General features: G+C 36.2%; 2 protein-coding genes across 8 annotated transcripts in view; both read left to right on the top strand.

Annotated features, from left to right (window-relative positions):
- ank1b (ankyrin 1, erythrocytic b) overlaps positions 1–12,230 on the top strand; it is a 125,173-nt gene extending 112,943 nt beyond the window's left edge. For 5 of the 6 annotated variants that reach the window (XM_038298960.1, XM_038298963.1, XM_038298961.1 and 2 more), the window contains one exon: positions 5,041–8,043. In XM_038298960.1, coding sequence (XP_038154888.1) covers positions 5,041–5,103 — 63 coding nt within the window. In that variant the 3' untranslated portion in view covers positions 5,104–8,043. Of the gene's footprint in view, positions 1–5,040 lie in introns of all 6 variants that reach the window. The other variant, XM_038298964.1, reaches the window with a different exon arrangement.
- A 1,302-nt stretch (positions 12,231–13,532) lies between these two features.
- LOC119792348 (eukaryotic translation initiation factor 4E-binding protein 1-like) lies at positions 13,533–20,252 on the top strand. 2 transcript variants are annotated; one of them, XM_038298951.1, is made up of 3 exons: positions 13,533–13,821; positions 19,554–19,751; positions 19,837–20,252. In XM_038298951.1, the coding sequence occupies exons 1-3, from the start codon at positions 13,686–13,688 to the stop codon at positions 19,863–19,865; spliced, it is 363 nt and encodes a 120-aa protein (XP_038154879.1). In that variant the 5' UTR covers positions 13,533–13,685; the 3' UTR covers positions 19,866–20,252. The 2 variants fall into 2 exon arrangements, with proteins under 2 accessions (XP_038154879.1, XP_038154878.1); XM_038298950.1 differs by having other exon boundaries at positions 13,539–13,821; positions 19,834–19,964.
- Positions 20,253–20,338: the final 86 nt, after the last annotated feature.

The raw sequence follows: 20,338 nt of genomic DNA, 5'->3' as shown, positions 1-20,338 counted from the left end.
GTTTTAATGCACAAAACATTCTTCAAAACACAGAGATGGAAGCACTCATGTCATGATGCTACTTCGTATAGCAGATCTGGAAAATCATAGAGAAAGTAAGGATCCCATTTACTGTATGGAATAGATTTTGAGTTTTCATTTGAATGCTAGAAAACTACAAGGTATATGTGTTTAAATTTAATACCCTGTGCAATAACTTGTTTCTTTATATATGATACCCAGTCCAATAGCTATATATATATATATATATATATATAATATATATATATATTAGTGCTGTCAAAATTATCGCGTTATTATCGCGTTAACGCGAGGCCATTTTAACGGCGATAATTTTTTTAACGTGAGATTAACGCTATGTGGTTTTATGGTACAATTTTCCAAGTACATCCCGCTGCAGCCTGCGGGAAAGTGGGGCTATTTCCCCCCAGTCTATGCATTTCTCATAGGCTTCGAGAGCGGAGCTCCTCAAGGAAAAAAAACGCTCATACACTGGGTGACGCTCGTGCCTTTTCTTTAAGCCCCACCACCAACAAACAAGTTGAGTGTCTGGTAACTAGTAGCAACCTGAAATACGCTGAGAAAACAGATTACTGAGGTGAAATGGAATCTGCTACGACACTCTTGCTGTATGTGTACGCCACAGGTCGGTATCGTGTGTGTGTGTGTGTGTGTGTGTGTGTGTGTGTGTGTGTGTGTGTGTGTGTGTGTGTGTGTGTGTGTGTGTGTGTGTGTGTGTGTGTGTGTGTGTGTGTGTGTGTGTGTGTGTGGGTGGGTGGGTGCTTGTGTGTGTGTTCTCATTTTTGTTAAGAGGCTGAAAAGTAACTTTCTAGGGCATAGACTACCTCCATCTAGTGATGTCGGTCTATTGATTTTGATGTATTGATTGAAAATTGTTCATTATTACCTTGGTTAATTAACATCTAATGTTAACTCTACTAAATTTTATAGCAGTAGGGTAAAATGCTTGTCTTTGTTCAAAAGACTGTATTAACTGTAAAGACTGTCTTTTACATCAGCCTGTTTTCAGGGCCTTTTTCTTGGCTACATATTTGTTATTTTTGGCATAAATCAGTATCTGTGACCTGTTTTCATTTTAAAAAAAGAACATTGGCACAAACCTAGCCTGTATGTATTTTTTTGTATGTCATCGAGAGTATTTAAATGATTTTCAATCAGGAAAAAAAATGTGCGATTAAAATGCGATTAATCGCGAGTTAACTCAGGCATTGATGCGATTAATCGCTATTAAAAAAATGTAATCGATTGACAGCACTAATATATATATATATATATATATATATATATATTAGTGCTGTCAAAATTATCGCGTTATTATCGCGTTAACGCGAGGCCATTTTAACGGCGATAATTTTTTTAACGTGAGATTAACGCTATGTGGTTTTATGGTACAATTTTCCAAGTACATCCCGCTGCAGCCTGCGGGAAAGCGGGGCTATTTTCCCCCAGTCTATGCATTTCTCATAGGCTTCGAGAGCGGAGCTCCTCAAGGAAAAAAAACGCTCATACACTGGGTGACGCTCGTGCCTTTTCTTTAAGCCCCACCACCAACAAACAAGTTGAGTGTCTGGTAACTAGTAGCAACCTGAAATACGCTGAGAAAACAGATTACTGAGGTGAAATGGAATCTGCTACGACACTCTTGCCGTATGTGTACGCCACAGGTCGGTATCGTGTGTGTGTGTGTGTGTGTGTGTGTGTGTGTGTGTGTGTGTGTGTGTGTGTGTGTGTGTGTGTGTGTGTGTGTGTGTGTGTGTGTGTGTGTGTGTGTGTGTGTGTGTGTGTGTGGGTGGGTGGGTGCTTGTGTGTGTGTTCTCATTTTTGTTAAGAGGCTGAAAGTAACTTTCTAGGGCATAGACTACCTCCATCTAGTGATGTCGGTCTATTGATTTTGATGTATTGATTGAAAATTGTTCATTATTACCTTGGTTAATTAACATCTAATGTTAACTCTACTGCATTTTATAGCAGTAGGGTAAAATGCTTGTCTTTGTTCAAAAGACTGTATTAACTGTAAAGACTGTCTTTTACATCAGCCTGTTTTCAGGGCCTTTTTTTTGCCTACATATTTGTTATTTTTTGCTACATGCCTCCCCATCTTCTTGCCATATGTTTCTATGGCATAAATCAGTATCTGTGACCTGTTTTCATTTTAAAAAAAGAACATTGGCACAAACCTAGCCTGTATGTATTTTTTTGTATGTCATCGAGAGTATTTAAATGATTTTCAATCAGGAAAAAAAATGTGCGATTAAAATGCGATTAATCGCGAGTTAACTCAGGCATTGATGCGATTAATCGCTATTAAAAAAATGTAATCGATTGACAGCACTAATATATATATATATATATATATATATATATATATTAGTGCTGTCAAAATTATCGCGTTATTATCGCGTTAACGCGAGGCCATTTTAACGGCGATAATTTTTTTAACGTGAGATTAACGCTATGTGGTTTTATGGTACAATTTTCCAAGTACATCCCGCTGCAGCCTGCGGGAAAGCGGGGCTATTTTCCCCCAGTCTATGCATTTCTCATAGGCTTCGAGAGCGGAGCTCCTCAAGGAAAAAAAACGCTCATACACTGGGTGACGCTCGTGCCTTTTCTTTAAGCCCCACCACCAACAAACAAGTTGAGTGTCTGGTAACTAGTAGCAACCTGAAATACGCTGAGAAAACAGATTACTGAGGTGAAATGGAATCTGCTACGACACTCTTGCCGTATGTGTACGCCACAGGTCGGTATCGTGTGTGTGTGTGTGTGTGTGTGTGTGGGTGGGTGGGTGCTTGTGTGTGTGTTCTCATTTTTGTTAAGAGGCTGAAAGTAACTTTCTAGGGCATAGACTACCTCCATCTAGTGATGTCGGTCTATTGATTTTGATGTATTGATTGAAAATTGTTCATTATTACCTTGGTTAATTAACATCTAATGTTAACTCTACTAAATTTTATAGCAGTAGGGTAAAATGCTTGTCTTTGTTCAAAAGACTGTATTAACTGTAAAGACTGTCTTTTACATCAGCCTGTTTTCAGGGCCTTTTTTTTGGCTACATATTTGTTATTTTTGGCATAAATCAGTATCTGTGACCTGTTTTCATTTTAAAAAAAGAACATTGGCACAAACCTAGCCTGTATGTATTTTTTTGTATGTCATCGAGAGTATTTAAATGATTTTCAATCAGGAAAAAAAATGTGCGATTAAAATGCGATTAATCGCGAGTTAACTCAGGCATTGATGCGATTAATCGCGATTAAAAAAATTTAATCGATTGACAGCACTAATATATATATATATATATATATATACCCCTCTATACAAATACCCATGTAAATACCCAATGCAGTAACCTTATACTGTATAATAATCCTGCTCAATAAGATACTTCAGCTGTCAGATATATATACTATACTGTACTTGTGACAGTGTAATGACAATAAAAAACGCTGTGGAAAAAAATAAAAAATGTGTATGCCTAACCCATAGAGCGTCCATCAATACACCTCTGAACTATGTTGGATGCAGCTTTAGAAAATGTGTGTGACCGCAATATTTTAGAGTCGTTTTAATCTGTTCTAGCTAATGTGGCACACATCGTTTATTTAAACTATAGTTATGACATAAACCTTTGTCTGTATTCCTTTAGGGCTGTGTTAAATCCATTAGGGACAAATATATGTGTATGAAATGCTGGTAAAGATTATCAGTCATCCAGGTCATTGTCATTCCAAAAAAGTAAAAAAAAAAAAAAAAAAATTGTTTAATATTTTTTTTTCTTTTTTTTTTTTTTTTTGAAAAAGCTTCCTAGACAGGAAGCAAAATGTCTTCAAATTTGGACAAAAAGTCCAGGGGATTGTTTTTTTCATTTTATTAGTACGAGCAGTAAGCTTTATGCTGACTTTAGTTAAAGAATACCAGTGACCAGCTTTGCTCCTGGAAATTTGCTTTTTTTATTTGTACCCTAAGTGATTTTTTTTTTTTTTTTGATAGATCAGATAAACCATCAGTGGTGTAAGAAAAATCATTGAGGTCATGTTGTTTCAAGAGGAACTGAATTAATCAATCTTGTGAAAATTGGGTTATTGAGTTTGCACTGACTGTGTTTTCCAATAGAACTACCCAGTCAAAGAGCTACAAAATCCAATGAAGAACCTAGAATTTCTCTTACTTTTTTTATTAAAGATATTGGAACAGTAGTCTCCCTCGCACTGTCATGAGCCGACAAAACTGACTCCACTGAAGACTCCCGGATAGTCAGAAAAAAACTGAGCGGAAGTCAGGTTGCTTTTGCCACATTATGCTGTTAGTGTTTGTTTCATTGATCTTTTCATTTTGTTAAGCTACTGAAAAAAGCCTCAGATAAAATTATGCTGTTTGGGAATTAAAGCGTCTTTTTTACTGCAAGTCCAGACAAAAAAGGTTCTACTAGATGCAAAGCTGCACCTCAGTGAATTGTGAATGATTTCAAAATTGAAAGTGAAATATGATTTATAACAGACCTCATCTAAATAAATTTAGATATAAAAAAATAAAAAATACAAGAGAATCCAAATTCAGCACTTTTTTTCATGATTTAGTTAAATATGACATAAATGCTTTGTTTCCAATGTTCATGAATATGTTTAAACAGCTGGAAGTTTGGTGACATGTCTAGAAAATTAAAAAGAAACTGCAGGAGCGTGGTGAAAGAGAATTTCACCAGCCTCTGTAAACATACTGGTAGTGCTGGTAGCCAACATCCTTTTCTGAAGGCCACAAATTAGAACCCATAAAGAGTGCACACATATTAATCCATGAACATTTTCAGATTATTCAGTTTTGAAATGCATCTGAATAGTTATTTTTTATCCTGTTTGAATGTATGATATTCTCATTTTAGATGCATTTTACACAGCTTTCCAACCTTTTCTGGACACTTGTTTTTACCTTTTGTCATATCATTTTATCACCTTCTTACAGGCCAAAATTATATTGAATGTATATTTACTCCTTTTCACTGTTTCTGATGTATTTCAGGACCGGAAACCCACTGCCAAAACACCTACCACAAAAACACGACCAGAAAGAAGATGGAAATGAAAAATGAAGAGGAGAAAAAGATGAAAAAAAAACAAAAAAAACATGCAAGGACAAAGATGCAAGGACAACAGAAATATCCTCAACCTGTGATCACAAAGCACCACAAAACAAAAGAAGACAAAAACAAAAAAGAGGAGTTGAACTTGTAGTTTTATAACATTTGTAAAGAAAACTATAACTAAACAAAAGGCATGATGATTCATTTTTATACAAAAAAATATATAAATGTTCGTAAGACAGCTAAAAAAAAAAGCAACAAAGTGCTTCCTGTGAACTGTAATCGCATGATAACTGCTGGTGCATGCCCTTTGACCTTTTGAACTGTCATTATCTACAAACTGAAGGAGTACAAACTGAAGCTACAGGTGCCGGCCTGTGCAGGGGTGGTTACAGGCAGTCCCTTTTAAAAGGGCCTCCTGTCCCCTAAATGAAGCAGTGTGGTAGCGAGTTGAGTCCATTACCAGTGCAGCCAAAAAAACAAAAACAAAAAAAACACAAGTCCCTTGAAGGTTGGCTGTGTATGCAGCTAAGCCTCTGCTGAGCCTATTAACGCTTCTGCCACTGGACCCTTTTTCCTCTTATTCTTAATGTGATATATGCACTCTATGCCATGTGAACACGTGTGCGCGTGTGTGTTTAAATTGCTCTGCTGCTTGTGTTTCCTGGGCTTCCCAGATAGGCTTGTTGTCTCTGTGATGTCACAGCGTGCTAGACCTCTGCTAGGAGAAGGCCGCTGGCTCTTCTCTGCTTGTGAGCTCCCATCTGCGTGTCAGTGTTTTTATTTAGATTTATTCTCAGAGAAGTTTGCTTTCTCTTTGGTATCTGTACGCTTTGGTTTCCCCCTTTGATTGAATCTGTTAGAGATTTGAATCTCTTTAATTCCCTCGTGTTTTCAAGTGTTTTAAAGACGTCAGAATGTTTTCCTTTGAAAAGAAATGATTGCTTGACAGCATTGCACAGCGTCTCTATGATAAATATCTCAACGTTTTCCTTCCATATAAGCATTTTGGTTATTCTTCCAATTTTCTTTGTAGCATATCTCTTTTTTAGCATCTCTATCAGTGACCCCACTCTATATGCATTCAAAGTCACAGGTCTCTTCTATCTGCTCCATGTTATCTTTGTTTTTGTTGTTTTATATCCACTGTGACACATCACTGTCACATTTTTATTAATCCTAAGCAAAAGCATTGAATGCAGGAATCACTGAGATTTTGGCTTTTAAGTGTATTTTTGCACTGTGACTGTCCAGTTATTACTGACCCCAAACTCGTGAACTCTCTGTACATGTTTCTTGCAAAGGTATTTATATCTCCCCTAATTTCAATCTATTTTATTGGAATTTTAAGTATTGCAAAATTGCGGAGAGGAAGAAAAGCTTTTTCATTTAAAAACCTAAAGAGTATAGCATATATTTACAACTCAGCAACACCATATGAGAGCTACATTTTAATGCAAATAAAGGTGTACGGTAAATCTTTTTTGGTATGTCTCTACCAGCTTTTGCCCATTGGTCTTTGCACTGCAGCTCAGACTTGGTTAGATTGGATAGAGATCATACATTTTAAGGTCATACCTTATATTCTGATGTAGATTTAAGTCTAGACATTGACTGGGCATTTTTAGCAGATACATATCCATAGAAATGTTTCTCCAAATATTTGAAGAGGAAAGTTTTCCAGCTGGAAATTGAGCTATCACCTGTGCCTAAAGCTTTTTCAGATTTTCTTTCAGAATTGCCCTATTTCAAGCCTGAGGAGTCTTTCCATCATTCAGGCCAGCTTCCATGTAGCTGCTAAAGAAAAGCATCTTCAGGTAGATGCAGTGTTTGTTTTGCATTCGGACCATGAAGTAGAGCTTCCATAGCTTTCAAAACCAATCTCCATTCTTGCAGGCTGTCTCCACTGCATTGCTTTTGGAGAACTTTAAATTGCTTATGAATTTGTTTTAATTGTTGCTGTCTTCCTGTCAGTCTTCCATAAAGGCCTGATTTGTTGGGCGCACAAAAAATTCTTGTCCTGTCAAAAGGTTGTCCCTTCTCTGCAGCTCCTCCAGAGGTACCATGGGAATCCAGACTGAATTTCTGCTCAATGTTATTGATGTCACTTTACATAAACAGGCATGAATATAAACGTTTGTAGTTGTGCCATATTCTTGAGTATTAAGCAGTACTTTTAAGATGCCCAGATCTGTTATACATCTTGACAGCTTTAACCCTTACCTGACGCTCTTTGACTATTCATTTTAAAAAGATTGAAATGTTGTAAAAAGTTTTTCTTCTTCTCTACAATTCTACCGAGCTTTCTTAGTACCGTGTCCGACTTCAGTAAGCACTCAGCAACTAAGTAAACACACCAAAAATGGCAAAAAAGTGAACTATGCAAACTCCAATACACACAAACACAGAAAAATGCAAAAAACAAAAGGTTTAAATCACAAAAAATAGGCAGAAACATTAAAAAAATATTTTTCAAATACTAAAAACAAACAGATGTTATAACAGGCTGCAAACTGGCACCACAAAACAAAAGTGCGCCTGATCACCAAGAGAAGTGGCCACCTCCATTTATCTATGGACATTAATGGGATACCTACAAGAAAGATAGAGGATAGAAGGAAATCTGTTTTCCTTTTTCTTTTTTAAGCATGTGGTCATAATCTGGTTCCATATTATAGAACAGAAGTATATTTAAGTAAGTGGATAATGCATACTCCTTTTGGGTCAAGTTTGCAGCTTCTTAAAACGTACTGTTTTTGGTATTTGACAAATTTTTTCCTCTGAATTAGTTTCGCTTGTCATAAGATTTTGATGCGTTTTTTGTGACTGTATTCCTTTACTATTTGATGTTATGGAGTTTGGATCATTCATCTGTTTGCTCCTGTCAGCCACCTTATCTTTGCCTTCAGAAAATATCCCACTAAAATGTACTGAAGTTTAAATTTGTTTCATTATAATATGTGAAGATGTTTACTATAAATACCTTTGCAGGGCATGGTACATTCTAGAAAAAGCACACAAAAAACACAATAGACATATATGGTCGAAAGATCAGCCAGATTTACCGCAGCAATAATACCTAATGAAAAGAAAAAAATGGAAGCTTTGCTTTCCCATTTTCCAACAATTTGTGTGATTACGATCAGAGAGATGCTTTTTTTAATTCTTTATTTAAATAGCTAAATGTCGCAAAACCTGTTTTTCTTTACAAAAGCTAATGTTTGTTGTGCTACTTAAGATTAATTTTGCTTTCTCTGAGTTATTAAGGCTATTGATGTTTCATATACAGCATATAAAAACAAGCAAGTTTTCTTTTTTTTAACATGTTATGCAGCAACCAGACAGCAGCCCCATGTAGTCTTTGTACCGTAGTAGCAGACATTTCTGAAGAGTCTCAACACCATCTTATCCCACAAGTACTGTAAAAACTACTGTAGCTTGAATGAGTGCAGCACAGAATGATTGCACACATTTTTCATATCCTTTCCATGCAGGTAAACTTCATCCGATAATAGCACATTTTATAGCAACTTATTTTACACTCAGGTTTTTTTGTTCTGCTGATGTTGGAATTCAGATGGTTCTCTGAAGCATGAGAATTGGACTCAGATTTGGTTCCTTTTGAAGAGCGAATTTGATGTATGTTTTGGTGACTGCATGAAATGAAAAAATTGTGTGCAAGTGTCTTTGTCAGATTCTATTGAATTAGACCAAAAACTTGTTTTAATTTTGTCTAAATGGGACCTCTCAATGCCGCCGTGGAACACGGAACAGTTTGTTGTTCTTTATTTTCAACCCTTATGAAGAAAAACTAACCAAGCAGGGTTCGACTGCAGCACAGGCATAACTGATTATATATTTTATTTAACGTTTGGTTTATAAGATGGCTTTGTAATGTTGACTTAAAATGCAGCCCTTTCTAAAATGATTGGCAATCTGATAAATGTGTGTTTTAAAATAATTTGATATATTGCAGTAGAATAAGACTAAAAAAACTCTTTATTTGGATCCATTGATTATTGAAAGGGAAAATAATCTCATTGTCAGATATTCTTTATAACCACCTGTGCCACAATTAATGATAACACCTCTACAATTACTGTGAAATAAGAACTGATTCAACAGTGACGTACTGGGGTCACATGTCAAATGATTGTACTCAAGACATGACAGAAAAGAAGAAAAAAACTACCTTTCATGCCCTTTGTTACAAACATGTTGAGTTTGCTAAACTCTAATGGACCTTTAAGTCAGAAATGTAAATCCATTCAACTTATATAGTGCTGTTCTTATCATGGCAACCACTCAAAAGATTTTATATGAGAGCCACATTCCCATGCATGCATTATTGAAAATACAAGATTCAGTTGGCAGCCAGTCCAGAGTTAATCTTAGATGACTATCACCTCTTAGTTAAAGTTGCCCCAACCGCAATCTCATGTTTTATCAGATGAGTGATGGACATTTGGTGTGTTGCTCACCAAGGATAAACCATTGCTAAGTATGGTGGAAGATCTGTGATACTGTGGGCCTGTTTCTCTTTCCTGGGATCCTGGGATTTGTATTATATTGCACTGTATCATAATCTCTTCTAAATATTGAAATTGAAAATTTACACTAGATACATTGAAAATGGATTAAATTGAAGCTTTCAGCAGAATCAAAAATATATGACTGAATCAACAGACCAAATGGAAATCAAGCATTTTAGCCGATGTCCATCTCATCTCCCCAACTTAAAATTCAAAGTGAGGTGAGCTGAAGAGAACAAACCATACATGGATAAAGGATTTAATTGCTCTTGCTAAATTAATTTAGCAAGTGCAATTCCGTATAAGCAATGTACTACTGAAAGATGTTTCTCTAAAGAGAATATCAACTCAATTTACCAAATATCTGACTCATGGGATAGAAGATTGTGACACCTTTGATTTTGTTTAAAGTGATTATTTCTTAATAAAGTCACATGAAAGCAAGCTCAGTCAGCTTTGGAAAAATGTAAACAAAAACAAAAAAAAACATTAACTGACAAAGCAAAATTGAAACTAAATTTAAAACTAAGAATAATCCATGTGTATAGGAATTAAGATCACGTATAAAATCCATATGGAATGAAAACTAACTTAACATGAACTTTGCAAGAAGCTTTAGGGAAGAGTTTTGGGAACACTAATTTGGAATCTAATTACCAACAGATTTTCTCCCACTTGAATTTATACTTAAATCAAATATAGAAATGTTCTAAACATTTTAGTAGTAGGTTATACCAATGTAATAACAGATTGGATTGATTTTTGCAAAAACAATCTGTATTGTACTGTAACTTTTTGGATACTTTGCTGAATCTCATCAAATTAGATCACAGTAATTTAGCCACAAATAATGACATAATCAGTAATATCAGTCACAATTGCATTGGTCTATATTCCAAACCTAAACATTCTTGAGTTAAAGTAGCATCACCACTAGTTATCACCTCACCATTAAGTGCTTCTACTGGTCTTGCTATCTTTGAAACTAAACCATTTGGATCGGTGCATGATATGAGGCACAAAAGCTAAGTTTGTAGATGTGTTTCACAGATTGAGAGTTGAACTAAGTGGAGAGTTTAAACTGCCAGTTTGATGTTGAAAAAGGATAACAGCTGTAAAGTTATTTAGGGCAGTGGTTCCCAAAGTTGGGGTCATGACCCCGCTGTGGGTTGGGTCAGCGTTAAAATCTCTAGACATCAGTTTAGTTTGGAAAATGAAGGAGCCTTGTTTAAATAATAATCAGCTTTATTGTAAGGTCTAGCGGGGCCCTCATTTTCTCTATAGTTTAGTAGCCAGTATTGCATACTCCACCCAGTAGTAAATAAAACTTTCCCCTCTACGAAATTCAACTGTAGCCTTATATCTTGTTCAGCAGATAATTATTGACAACTGAGTACCTTCAATTAGTTTTGTCAACTGCTAATACACCCAAAATTGTCTGAATGCTATTCTATGCACTGGTGTGGGGTTAAAGTTTATTCGAATTATGAGGTTTGGGAACCACTGTTTTGGAGAATAGTGTGGAAGAAGAAAGGACAATATTTTAAAAACTAGTCTGAGTACAGTCTGGAACTGTCAAGTAGCATAAATAGAAAGTCTAAAAAAAGGCATCATAGCCCTTGGAAAGCTCTCCCAGGTTAGAGGATAAAATCACTGTAAATATTAAACAATTTTTTGTAGCATCAGGTCCTTTGTTATTAGCTTAACTAAAATTAAAGTATTGAAGAGGTACACATTTGATGATACATTATTTTTGTTTTGGTAACTAGATTTGGTTATTGCATGGGTGTAGAGTATACAACCACAATGTCCAGTCAGTGCTCAATAATGAAGGATAGATAACCAATTTGACGTTAAAATCGATGTTGGGTTTTCTTTACAGAGTGTGTTCTATCACTACCATCTCTTACATCATGCACTTGCAGGAAATAAATATTTCCTGTTCTTTAAATCTCATTTATCATTCAGAAGAAGTCCCTTCTAATGTGATAAAACTTCCCTTCCATCATGTTTGTGTGTTTGGTGTGAAAGTGTGTATGCATGATAACACTTGGTTCCAAACCTTGTCAGATCAGAAGAAGAAAGAAAACATTTTTGCCAAGCATGTGAGTAAAGAGGGTGTTTAACCTACAACAATGTATTTTAAAATGATTATTGTACAATATTACCTGTTGCAAAGACTAGAGATCACCTATACTCCTTTAGACTGGATACATGACAGTGTAAACGCAATATCATATTATTCTATCCTAAGGAATGCAACTGCGCACATGCACAAAAAAGATGGTTTTTAAGAAAATGTATGTATAAATATATGATAAAATATATTTAATTAGAATGCTATGCACCCTCATAGAGTTGTTATGGATGTTCTTTAAGCATTATCTAGTTTAGGCCGACACCCACATCATGGGGAATGTAGAGGCTTTGTAGCTATGACCATTTGTTTTCTTTTCTTTTGTATTGTCCTGGAGAGGATAAACAAACGTGAATATGTATACAAGCCTTTCAATCAAACAGGAAGATATGTATAGAACATGTTATCTTGTACACCAGCTCTTACCATTTACAAGACTTAATAAACAGAAAAGACGCAACATAATGTGTGATTGTTTTCTTTGCTTAAAGCTTAATAAGCCATGTGTTTTCATATTTTTAACTGACAAAAGTTCAGAAGACATCTGTTTTAATAACTGGGAATATATTGAGATGCTAATGAAAATGCTTTCTGAAATTATGCTCAAATTTTTTTCTCAACTCAAACTCTGTGATGTCTTGGCTCTTTTTAGCTTATCTCTTGCTCCTAAGGGATCCTTAGGAGAAGTAACTCAGAAACAAATAATCACAAAATAATACAAATATGAGAAGCTCAAACTGAATCTCAAGAAATGATATTGAACAACAGATGGGCAAAACATTTTTCCTTTATTTGTAACTGAAGATAGACTATTAAGTTGGAAAGTAGGACATTTCTAACCAAAATTTCTACCTCAAAATCAAATCTGATGTCCTAATATCTCATACCACATGTAGTAAAAATAGAGCAAATGTTTGATTACACAAACTGAATAGACATAAACTGACATTAACGGTGGTTGCCACCAGTTACCCTGATCCCTACGTATATAAATCCACAAACACAATCTTATTGCTTTTGGAATTTTGGAACGAACTGAGTTTGTGGCAGATGATGGTGCTAGCACTAAATGTATTTGTATTGTTAATAGTAATCAGAGTTGCTATTTCCTTGAAAAACAAATAAGAGACACTGCTTGGGCAGGCAGGTCTTTCACCCTATGATAAATCATTTTGTGTATGAAATCATTTTCTCAACATTTAACACAAACCAGGATATATTTTGACACGTACCATTGCTCTAAATATCCGTTTTTACAAGACTGGTTGGCGAACGCAACCCAGCCTGAGAATCATGGATTTTGATGTCCTGTGTGAACCCAGTGTGAACAATTAATGCTATTTTCCAAAATAAGATTTTTGTCTCTGACTGTAATGCAATGTAACCAAAAGAACTTGGAGCTTTATAGTGTTTAAAACATATGTATTTATTAGCATTAGAATAAATTAACATATTGTGCTGACCTTGACAGGTCAAATTAGGTGTTCAATACACTTTAATGTAGTTAATTAATTCGAGATATTATAAAATATTATAAAAGAAAAAAATATACAAAAATAATAAAAAAAAAAATAAAATAAAAAAGATATTCTAAGTCCTGTGTCATAAATTCAGCAAATTAATTGTCATCTTCAATGGTAATGATTAAGTAATGATTGAAAAAGTTAGAAAGTCAGCAAAATGAAAACTACATATCCCAAAATCATATTTCTCTGACGCCCCCTGTTTTCAGCCAATCAGGGCGCTTTAATCACGTGACGAGTTTCGGTACTGGTGCAGCTTGTTTAGAATTTTTTTCCCCCTTCCTTTCGACCACGTGGAGGAACATCGACCTCTCAGCAGGCCTGCACATTGAAACCTGCGGCTTATTAAACCCTTTTTACCGTCTGCTGTGGGACGCTGCTCTGGGACCGAGATGTCCTCGGCAGGACAGACCTCCAGGAGCCTGGAGATCCCGGCTGTCCGTAGGATCGCCATCCATGATGCAGCCCACATGCCCAAGGAGTACTCCACCACTCCGGGGGGAACTCTCTTTAGCACCACACCAGGAGGTAAACATGCGCTGAACCCTGACAGGAGATGGAAGGCTTGTTTTCTGTATCATCAGGGTGTAAATACTAGATTCAGCAACAATAACCAAAGAAGGAAAGCAGCCCGTCAGTCATGAACTATTTATAGTGCTGCTCTACAGCTGCACAGACATGTTTACAACAGCAGGGCTCAGAGTGTAACACTAAACCTTATGGAAGTTGGCTCTTTTGTTTATTCTACATTCAGCTAAATAAAAAGATAGGACTATTATTGTTTGTTTAAACAGCATATAAGCGTATTAAAATCAGTTATACAGTAATAATAAGGCAATAGGCAGTGTTTTATATAGAGTTTCACAATAAAAGTGATGCATCCTCAGCTGTCATTATTGCTATATGTTATAATGATTCTATTTGCTGCTATAGATGAAATTGTGGGAAAAAGAGAAATTATTTCATAATAAAATCTTGTTATTGATGGTTCTTTAATTCTTCTTAATTTGTTGTTTAGGAATTGTTAAATTATCCAGAAATATTTCTGCAATTTTGAAAGGCCTTCAGATTACTATTTGTTTACATGGTTTCCTATTATAAGTTGTACACTAGTGAGGCCTTACTGGATTGATTGATTGATTGATTGACTATTAATCTCACAGTGGAGAAATGTACTTGTTACATCAGCTCAAATAGTCAAAAAAGAAGATGGTACCAAAGGAAGAAAAAGGTGCATATGCTATATACAGTATATACAGTGCGTCCATATATGACAGCTTTTTTTTTTTTTTATACTAGGATCATTATGCAGGGTTATTGCACAGGGTGTTTACATGTGTATTTATATAGATTGATATTTTTATTTATATATATAGTTATTGCACTGGGTGTTACTGAATGTACAATTTACAGTGAAGTTGGCAAAGATGGCTTTATTTTTAAAAAGCAAAAAGTTTTCAGTAAATGTGTTTTTTTTCTTTCTTAAAATTCGTGCTATTGCAGAAAGTGGAGCGGTCACTGGTCAACGACCTACTGTCGCATATAGAAAGGCTGGATCCTACTGGGTTAATTTCCAGTAAGGGATAGAGCTGTTCCCATTCCTCCATGTTTGCTGTGAATAATGTGGCTGGGGTGCACATGTTCGCATCAACTGATAACATGTTCTGCAACATTACTAGCTGGGACAGGTTCTCCAGATAAAACAACGTCACCAGAATGTGTCACTAAAGAAGAAATCTAGGTTATTGGTCATGGAAATTGCATAGAAATACACAAAGTACAACATAAAAACTGCTTGTTTCGTTTCTTAACATTGTTTTATATATAACATTAAGATATTTCTATGATGTCTAATGCATGAAAACATTCAAATACCTTTGAATAAACTGTAATTAACCTCTTCATTATACTGCTGTATAGAGCATCTTATGAAGATACTGAACCATTTTATGGAAAGCCAAATATGTATTCAACCAACCATCTCCTCCAGCTTATTCTGTCAGGATCGCTGGCTATCTCTGGCAGTCTATGGGCGAGAGGCGGCGTACACCCTGGATAGGTCGCCAGTCTGTTATGTTTTGAACCAAGGGTTGAAATTGCTACAGAAAATGTTGCTTTTAATCTTTTAAAACAAATGCTTCAAGCTGTGCTAATTCGGTTGTACTGGCAAACCAAATCCATTCCCTTTTTATTGCGTTTTTATGACAAACGTTATTATTTTGGGGGTAACTTCAGTTAAGTTTATTTCTATAGTGCCAATTCACAACACACGTCATCTGAAGTAACTTAACCACAGGTTGTTCCTCCCTGCTCCCATCAGACTTTACAATGTGGCACTAATAACTGCAATAACTAATGTGCAATCCATTTTTAATACCCTGTGCAATTTTATTTATATATATATATATATATATTTAATACCCTTTGCAATAACCTGAGCAATAATCCTGTGAAATAAAGAGACTTCAGCTGTTATGTATATATATATGTGGATGCACTTTATATACTGTATATACCACATGCACTTGTTCCTTCTCTTGGCACCTTCTTTTGACTATGGAACCGATGTGACATGTTAATTTCTAAGCCGTGAGATCAATGAAGTCTGTCTGATCATACAATCAGATTTGTTCAGTTTTCTATCTAAGGAAAACCAACTGATTGCATCCAGCCATTGACTCGAAAGCAATCCCTCACCCTAAGCAGGCATGTAGTGACAGTGAGAAGGGGGATCTCCGTTTTAAAAGGGAAGAAACCTCTAGCAGAACTGGGCTTAGTGTTTGGGGCCATCTTCCAAGGCCGACTGGGGTTCAAGGAGATAGAAGCAGAGATACAAAAGGTAATTATCAACAAGCTCCACATGTAGCCCCATCCAGGAACACACAGCCTGGAAGATGAGCTCCAAGCCAGCTCCCATGTCAGAGGATGAAAGAGGGCATATACTGTTAGTCAGAGACAGAGAAACAGGACTAGACTGAAAAACAGGCCAAACTCCAACCTCTATAAACAAACGTGTTGATGGAAGCAGCACAGCTGATATTACTCTCCAGGATGGGTGTCACAGCAAAACAGGAATAGACCAGAAGAAGCTACTTTTAGAAAAAAGAGAGAACATAATGTTAGAGATTGAGCTAACAAATTCTACAGAATTGGAGGATAAAAATAGAATGAAGCAGAATAATGAGACTGTCCTACAGCAGTCTAAGCGTATAGCAGCATAACTATAGAAACAGCTCAGGATAACCTGAGCAACTCTAAGATTTAATAAATAGGAAGGTTTTAAGCCTTGCCTTAAAAGTAGACAGGATCTCTGCCTTACGTGCTAAACTGGTAGTTGGTTTTACAAGAGAGGAGCCCAATAACCAAAATATCTGCCTCCCATTCTACGTATACAAATTCTAGAAACTACTAGTAAACCTGCAGATTGAAAGCGAAGTGCTCTGTTAGGAACATAAGGAACAATCAGATCTCTGATACAAGATGGAGCTTGGCCATTTAAGGCTTTATATGTGAGAAGGAGGATTTTAAAGAAGATAAGCCAGGATAGGAGAGATATTGTCTTTCTTTTTAATTTTCATAAGAACTCTGGCTGCAGCATTTTGGATCAGCTGAAGGCTTTTAACTACAGCTTGTGGACTTCCTGATAGCAAAGAATTACAATAGTCCAACCTTCAAGTAACAGATGCATGGAGAATTTTCTCAGCCCCAGGACAGGATATTTCAAATTTTTTTGCAATATTCTGCAGATGAAAGAAGGACATTCTAGAAACCTCTTTGAGATGGGATTTAAATGAGAGATCCTGATCAAAGACAATCAAGATTGTCTAATTTAATATCTGAGATCCAATTAATCCCATCCAAATGAAGTGACTGACTAATCAAATTCTTTTTCAAGGACTCTGGTCCAAAGACTATAACTTCTGTTTTGTTTGCATTCAGAGGCAGAATGTTAGACCTGAGTTATGTTATTAAATACTGACAAAGAATAAACTAAAGTGACCAGAAAAGTGACCAAAATAAATATAACAAATAAATAAATGCCCCCCCACCGCCGCCGCCGCCCCCGTTTCCTGCTTTAAAATGAGTTATTACTTTGACGTTTCTGGCCCCTCAGCATTTTTATCTCAATTGTTAGAACTACGTAGGAAACTGCCCAGAACTGAAGATATATATATATTTTCCGAAGATTCCTCGGAGGAGAGCCGCGTCGGGGCCTACACAGCTCGTACTCCTGCGGCTGTGAGCGGCTGAAATGATAAAAAAAAAAAAAAAAAAAGTTGGTTGTGTTATCAGACTTCGTTTTCACTGGTTCCCTACACATTTTACAGATGACTGTGGTTTGTTTTTGGTCCGACTTGCCATGACCGAAATACTGCCAGACTGCCGAACTACAAAAACCCTTCTTTGAAACAATTTCCTCCGCCTCTCCTTGCTGCACAGCTTCATGTGCTCTGTGTTGTGGTTTGAGAGGGCGGCGCTTGGTGACGGCATGCCTGGGTCCGCGATTGTGATTGGTTGGGAGGAAGCAGTGACTAGCATAAACCTACATGCTAGGCTACAATGAGAAGGAAGGAAAACTGCGTTTCTTTTTTATCGAACTTTTATCGACCCTCTTTTTTTCTATTGCGCCACACGTCTATCGATCGATATATATCGTTATTGAATTATCGCCCAGCCCTACTTCCTAAAAGAATGTGATGATCAACTGCGTAAAATTTAGCACTAAGATCTAAAAGAACAAGTACAGACACAAGTCCACCATCTGAGGCCATGAGAATATCATTTGTGACTTTCATCAGAGCTGTTTCAGTGCTATGATGAGCTCTAAAGCCAGACTGAATCTCTTCAAAAAGTTAATTATGCTGTAAGTGATTGCACACTTGTTTGGCAACTACTTTCTCAAGAATATCAGATAAGAAAGGAAGATTGGATATAGGTCTATAATTGACCAAGTCACCTGGGTCAAGAGACGGTTTCTTAAGTAAAGGTTTATTTACAGCTTCCTTAAAAGCCTGAGGTACATGTCCTTGTATCCGGGATCTATTAATCACATCTAAAATGGAAGAGGACATCAGAGGGAATACCTCCTTAAATAACTTGTTTGGATCTGGATCTAACATACAAGTTGAAGGCTTAGATGAAGACAATAGTTTTACTAACTCTGAAAGTTCAACTGGATCAAAGCAGTCTAAACCCAGTTCAGATTCTATGGCTACTTCAGATGCTGCCTCACCTTTCAGAGACAAACCAATAATATTTAGCTGGGTGCTAATGATTATTATTTTTATTACCATCATTCATATTTATAAAAAATCCAATAAACTCTTTACTGCTAAGAGCAGGTGGGATGGATGGTTCAACAGAGCTATGGCTCTGGGTGAATTTGGCAACGGTATTAAAAAGATATCTTGAATTATTCTTATGCTCCTCTGAAAGATTGTTGCCTCATTTATGCTCACATAATCCTCTTTCTGTAGACAAGTTTCTTTAAAGCAACACAAATAAATTTATTTACCACAAATCAAGTCATTAACTAACAGACTTATGTTAAATAACCCACCTTTAACAGTTTTAACATTTTCCCCAATTTGAGTTGTGTTTTTTTAGATTATCATGTACTCCTTTAGCATTCTTTTCTAATTTATATGATTTTTGTCGTGGGAAAGACACTGTATGGATGCAGTTATGAGTGGGTAACAGTAGAGCAGCTGCAGAAAGTTGTGTTAAACCATAACTTTGCTTCCTGGTCTGCACCCTGGGTTGTCAGGGTTTTGGATGACTATTACATTTGGCCAGATACCTAGAAAGAAGAGCTGCAACTCCCAAAGTGGGATGGATGCAGTCTCTCCCAATCAGACTAGGTTTTCCCCAAAAAGATTGCCAATTATTAATGTACCTTGATATAACCTAACAGAAGATCTTCAGAACAGCTCCAAATGACACAAAACTCAAATGGGTGAGTAGAACATGATGTAATAATGTAAAATCAAGGGCCCAATGTAAAAAAAAAAAAAAAAAAACGGCGTTCCCCTTTAACTTATCAGAAACCATTAATGACTGTTATTGAATTACATTTTTAACTTTCAGATTTTCTGTCGGGGTTTAGATATTCTTGTATTTATAAGGTTTATCTTTGGTGGTTTAAAAAAAGAAACAGTAAGAAGGCGCGTGATCAGCTGCTGTTAGCTTGGATGTTTTATCCTGTTTCAAACAGCGTGGCAACAGATAGTCAAAGCAAGGCTTTTGTCTTCCATCTACAGGTACCAGAATCATTTATGACAGGAAGTTTCTGCTACAGTGTCGGAGCTCTCCACTGACCCGAACTCCTCCCAAACTTCCTGATATTCCCGGTGTGACAAGGCCGCTCGACCCGGACTCCTCCAACAATGAAAATCCGCCCGAGGAATCACCCAGCAACAATGAAGACGACCACAACCTGCATATGGAGGAGAACTCCGGTACAATATTAGATTTATCACCTTACTTTGTGCTTTCTTTGTACTTTAGTTGAATGCAACTTTTTTCTATTCTCTTTTACAGCAGAGGACGCCCAGTTTGAAATGGACATCTAGATGCCAGCAGCAATGAGTAATGTAGGGTGCTAACAACTATGAGCTTATAAAATGATTAAAATAACAAATCTAGTCTTAGTCAGCTTTAAAGTCTGACAGTATTTTTTTTATATCAAATATTAGCTAATCTGTTAAAGCTTGAAAAAAAGAATTCACAAAAATTTATTTTCACTTTGCTTCATCACCTTGTGTAACTGATGACAAGTAATTCCTGTTATTTTTTTTATTTGATTTTAGTTATAAATGCTTTCAAAATGACTATATAAGAAGGTGTTAATAGCCAATCTGTTGATATGACTACTGTACTTGGCAATCTAATTTTTGGACTCTGTAATGGCTGCTTCTGGCCACTTGAGGGCAGCAGATAAAATCTACATGACTTCTCAATTTCCTGTCCATTTATTTGCTACATTTCCAGCTGATGAGACTTGCTCACTGTACTGTTACATGAATTTTAAAATGTGGTTTTGTTA

Source organism: Cyprinodon tularosa, unplaced genomic scaffold (assembly GCF_016077235.1).
Source record: "Cyprinodon tularosa strain WSP-4 unplaced genomic scaffold, ASM1607723v1 ctg418, whole genome shotgun sequence".
Taxonomy (NCBI): Eukaryota; Metazoa; Chordata; class Actinopteri; order Cyprinodontiformes; family Cyprinodontidae; genus Cyprinodon; species Cyprinodon tularosa.
This window is presented reverse-complemented; position numbering and strand designations above follow the sequence as displayed.

Excerpts from the sequence above, each read along its gene's own strand:
- LOC119792348 (XM_038298950.1), top strand. The coding sequence starts at position 13,686 with ATGTCCTCGGCAGGACAGACCTCCAGGAGCCTGGAGATCCCGGCTGTC. Across the intron at positions 13,822-19,553 it reads CTTTAGCACCACACCAGGAG|GTACCAGAATCATTTATGAC; the intron begins GTAAACATGCGC and ends TTCCATCTACAG. Across the intron at positions 19,752-19,833 it reads GCATATGGAGGAGAACTCCG|CAGAGGACGCCCAGTTTGAA; the intron begins GTACAATATTAG and ends TCTCTTTTACAG.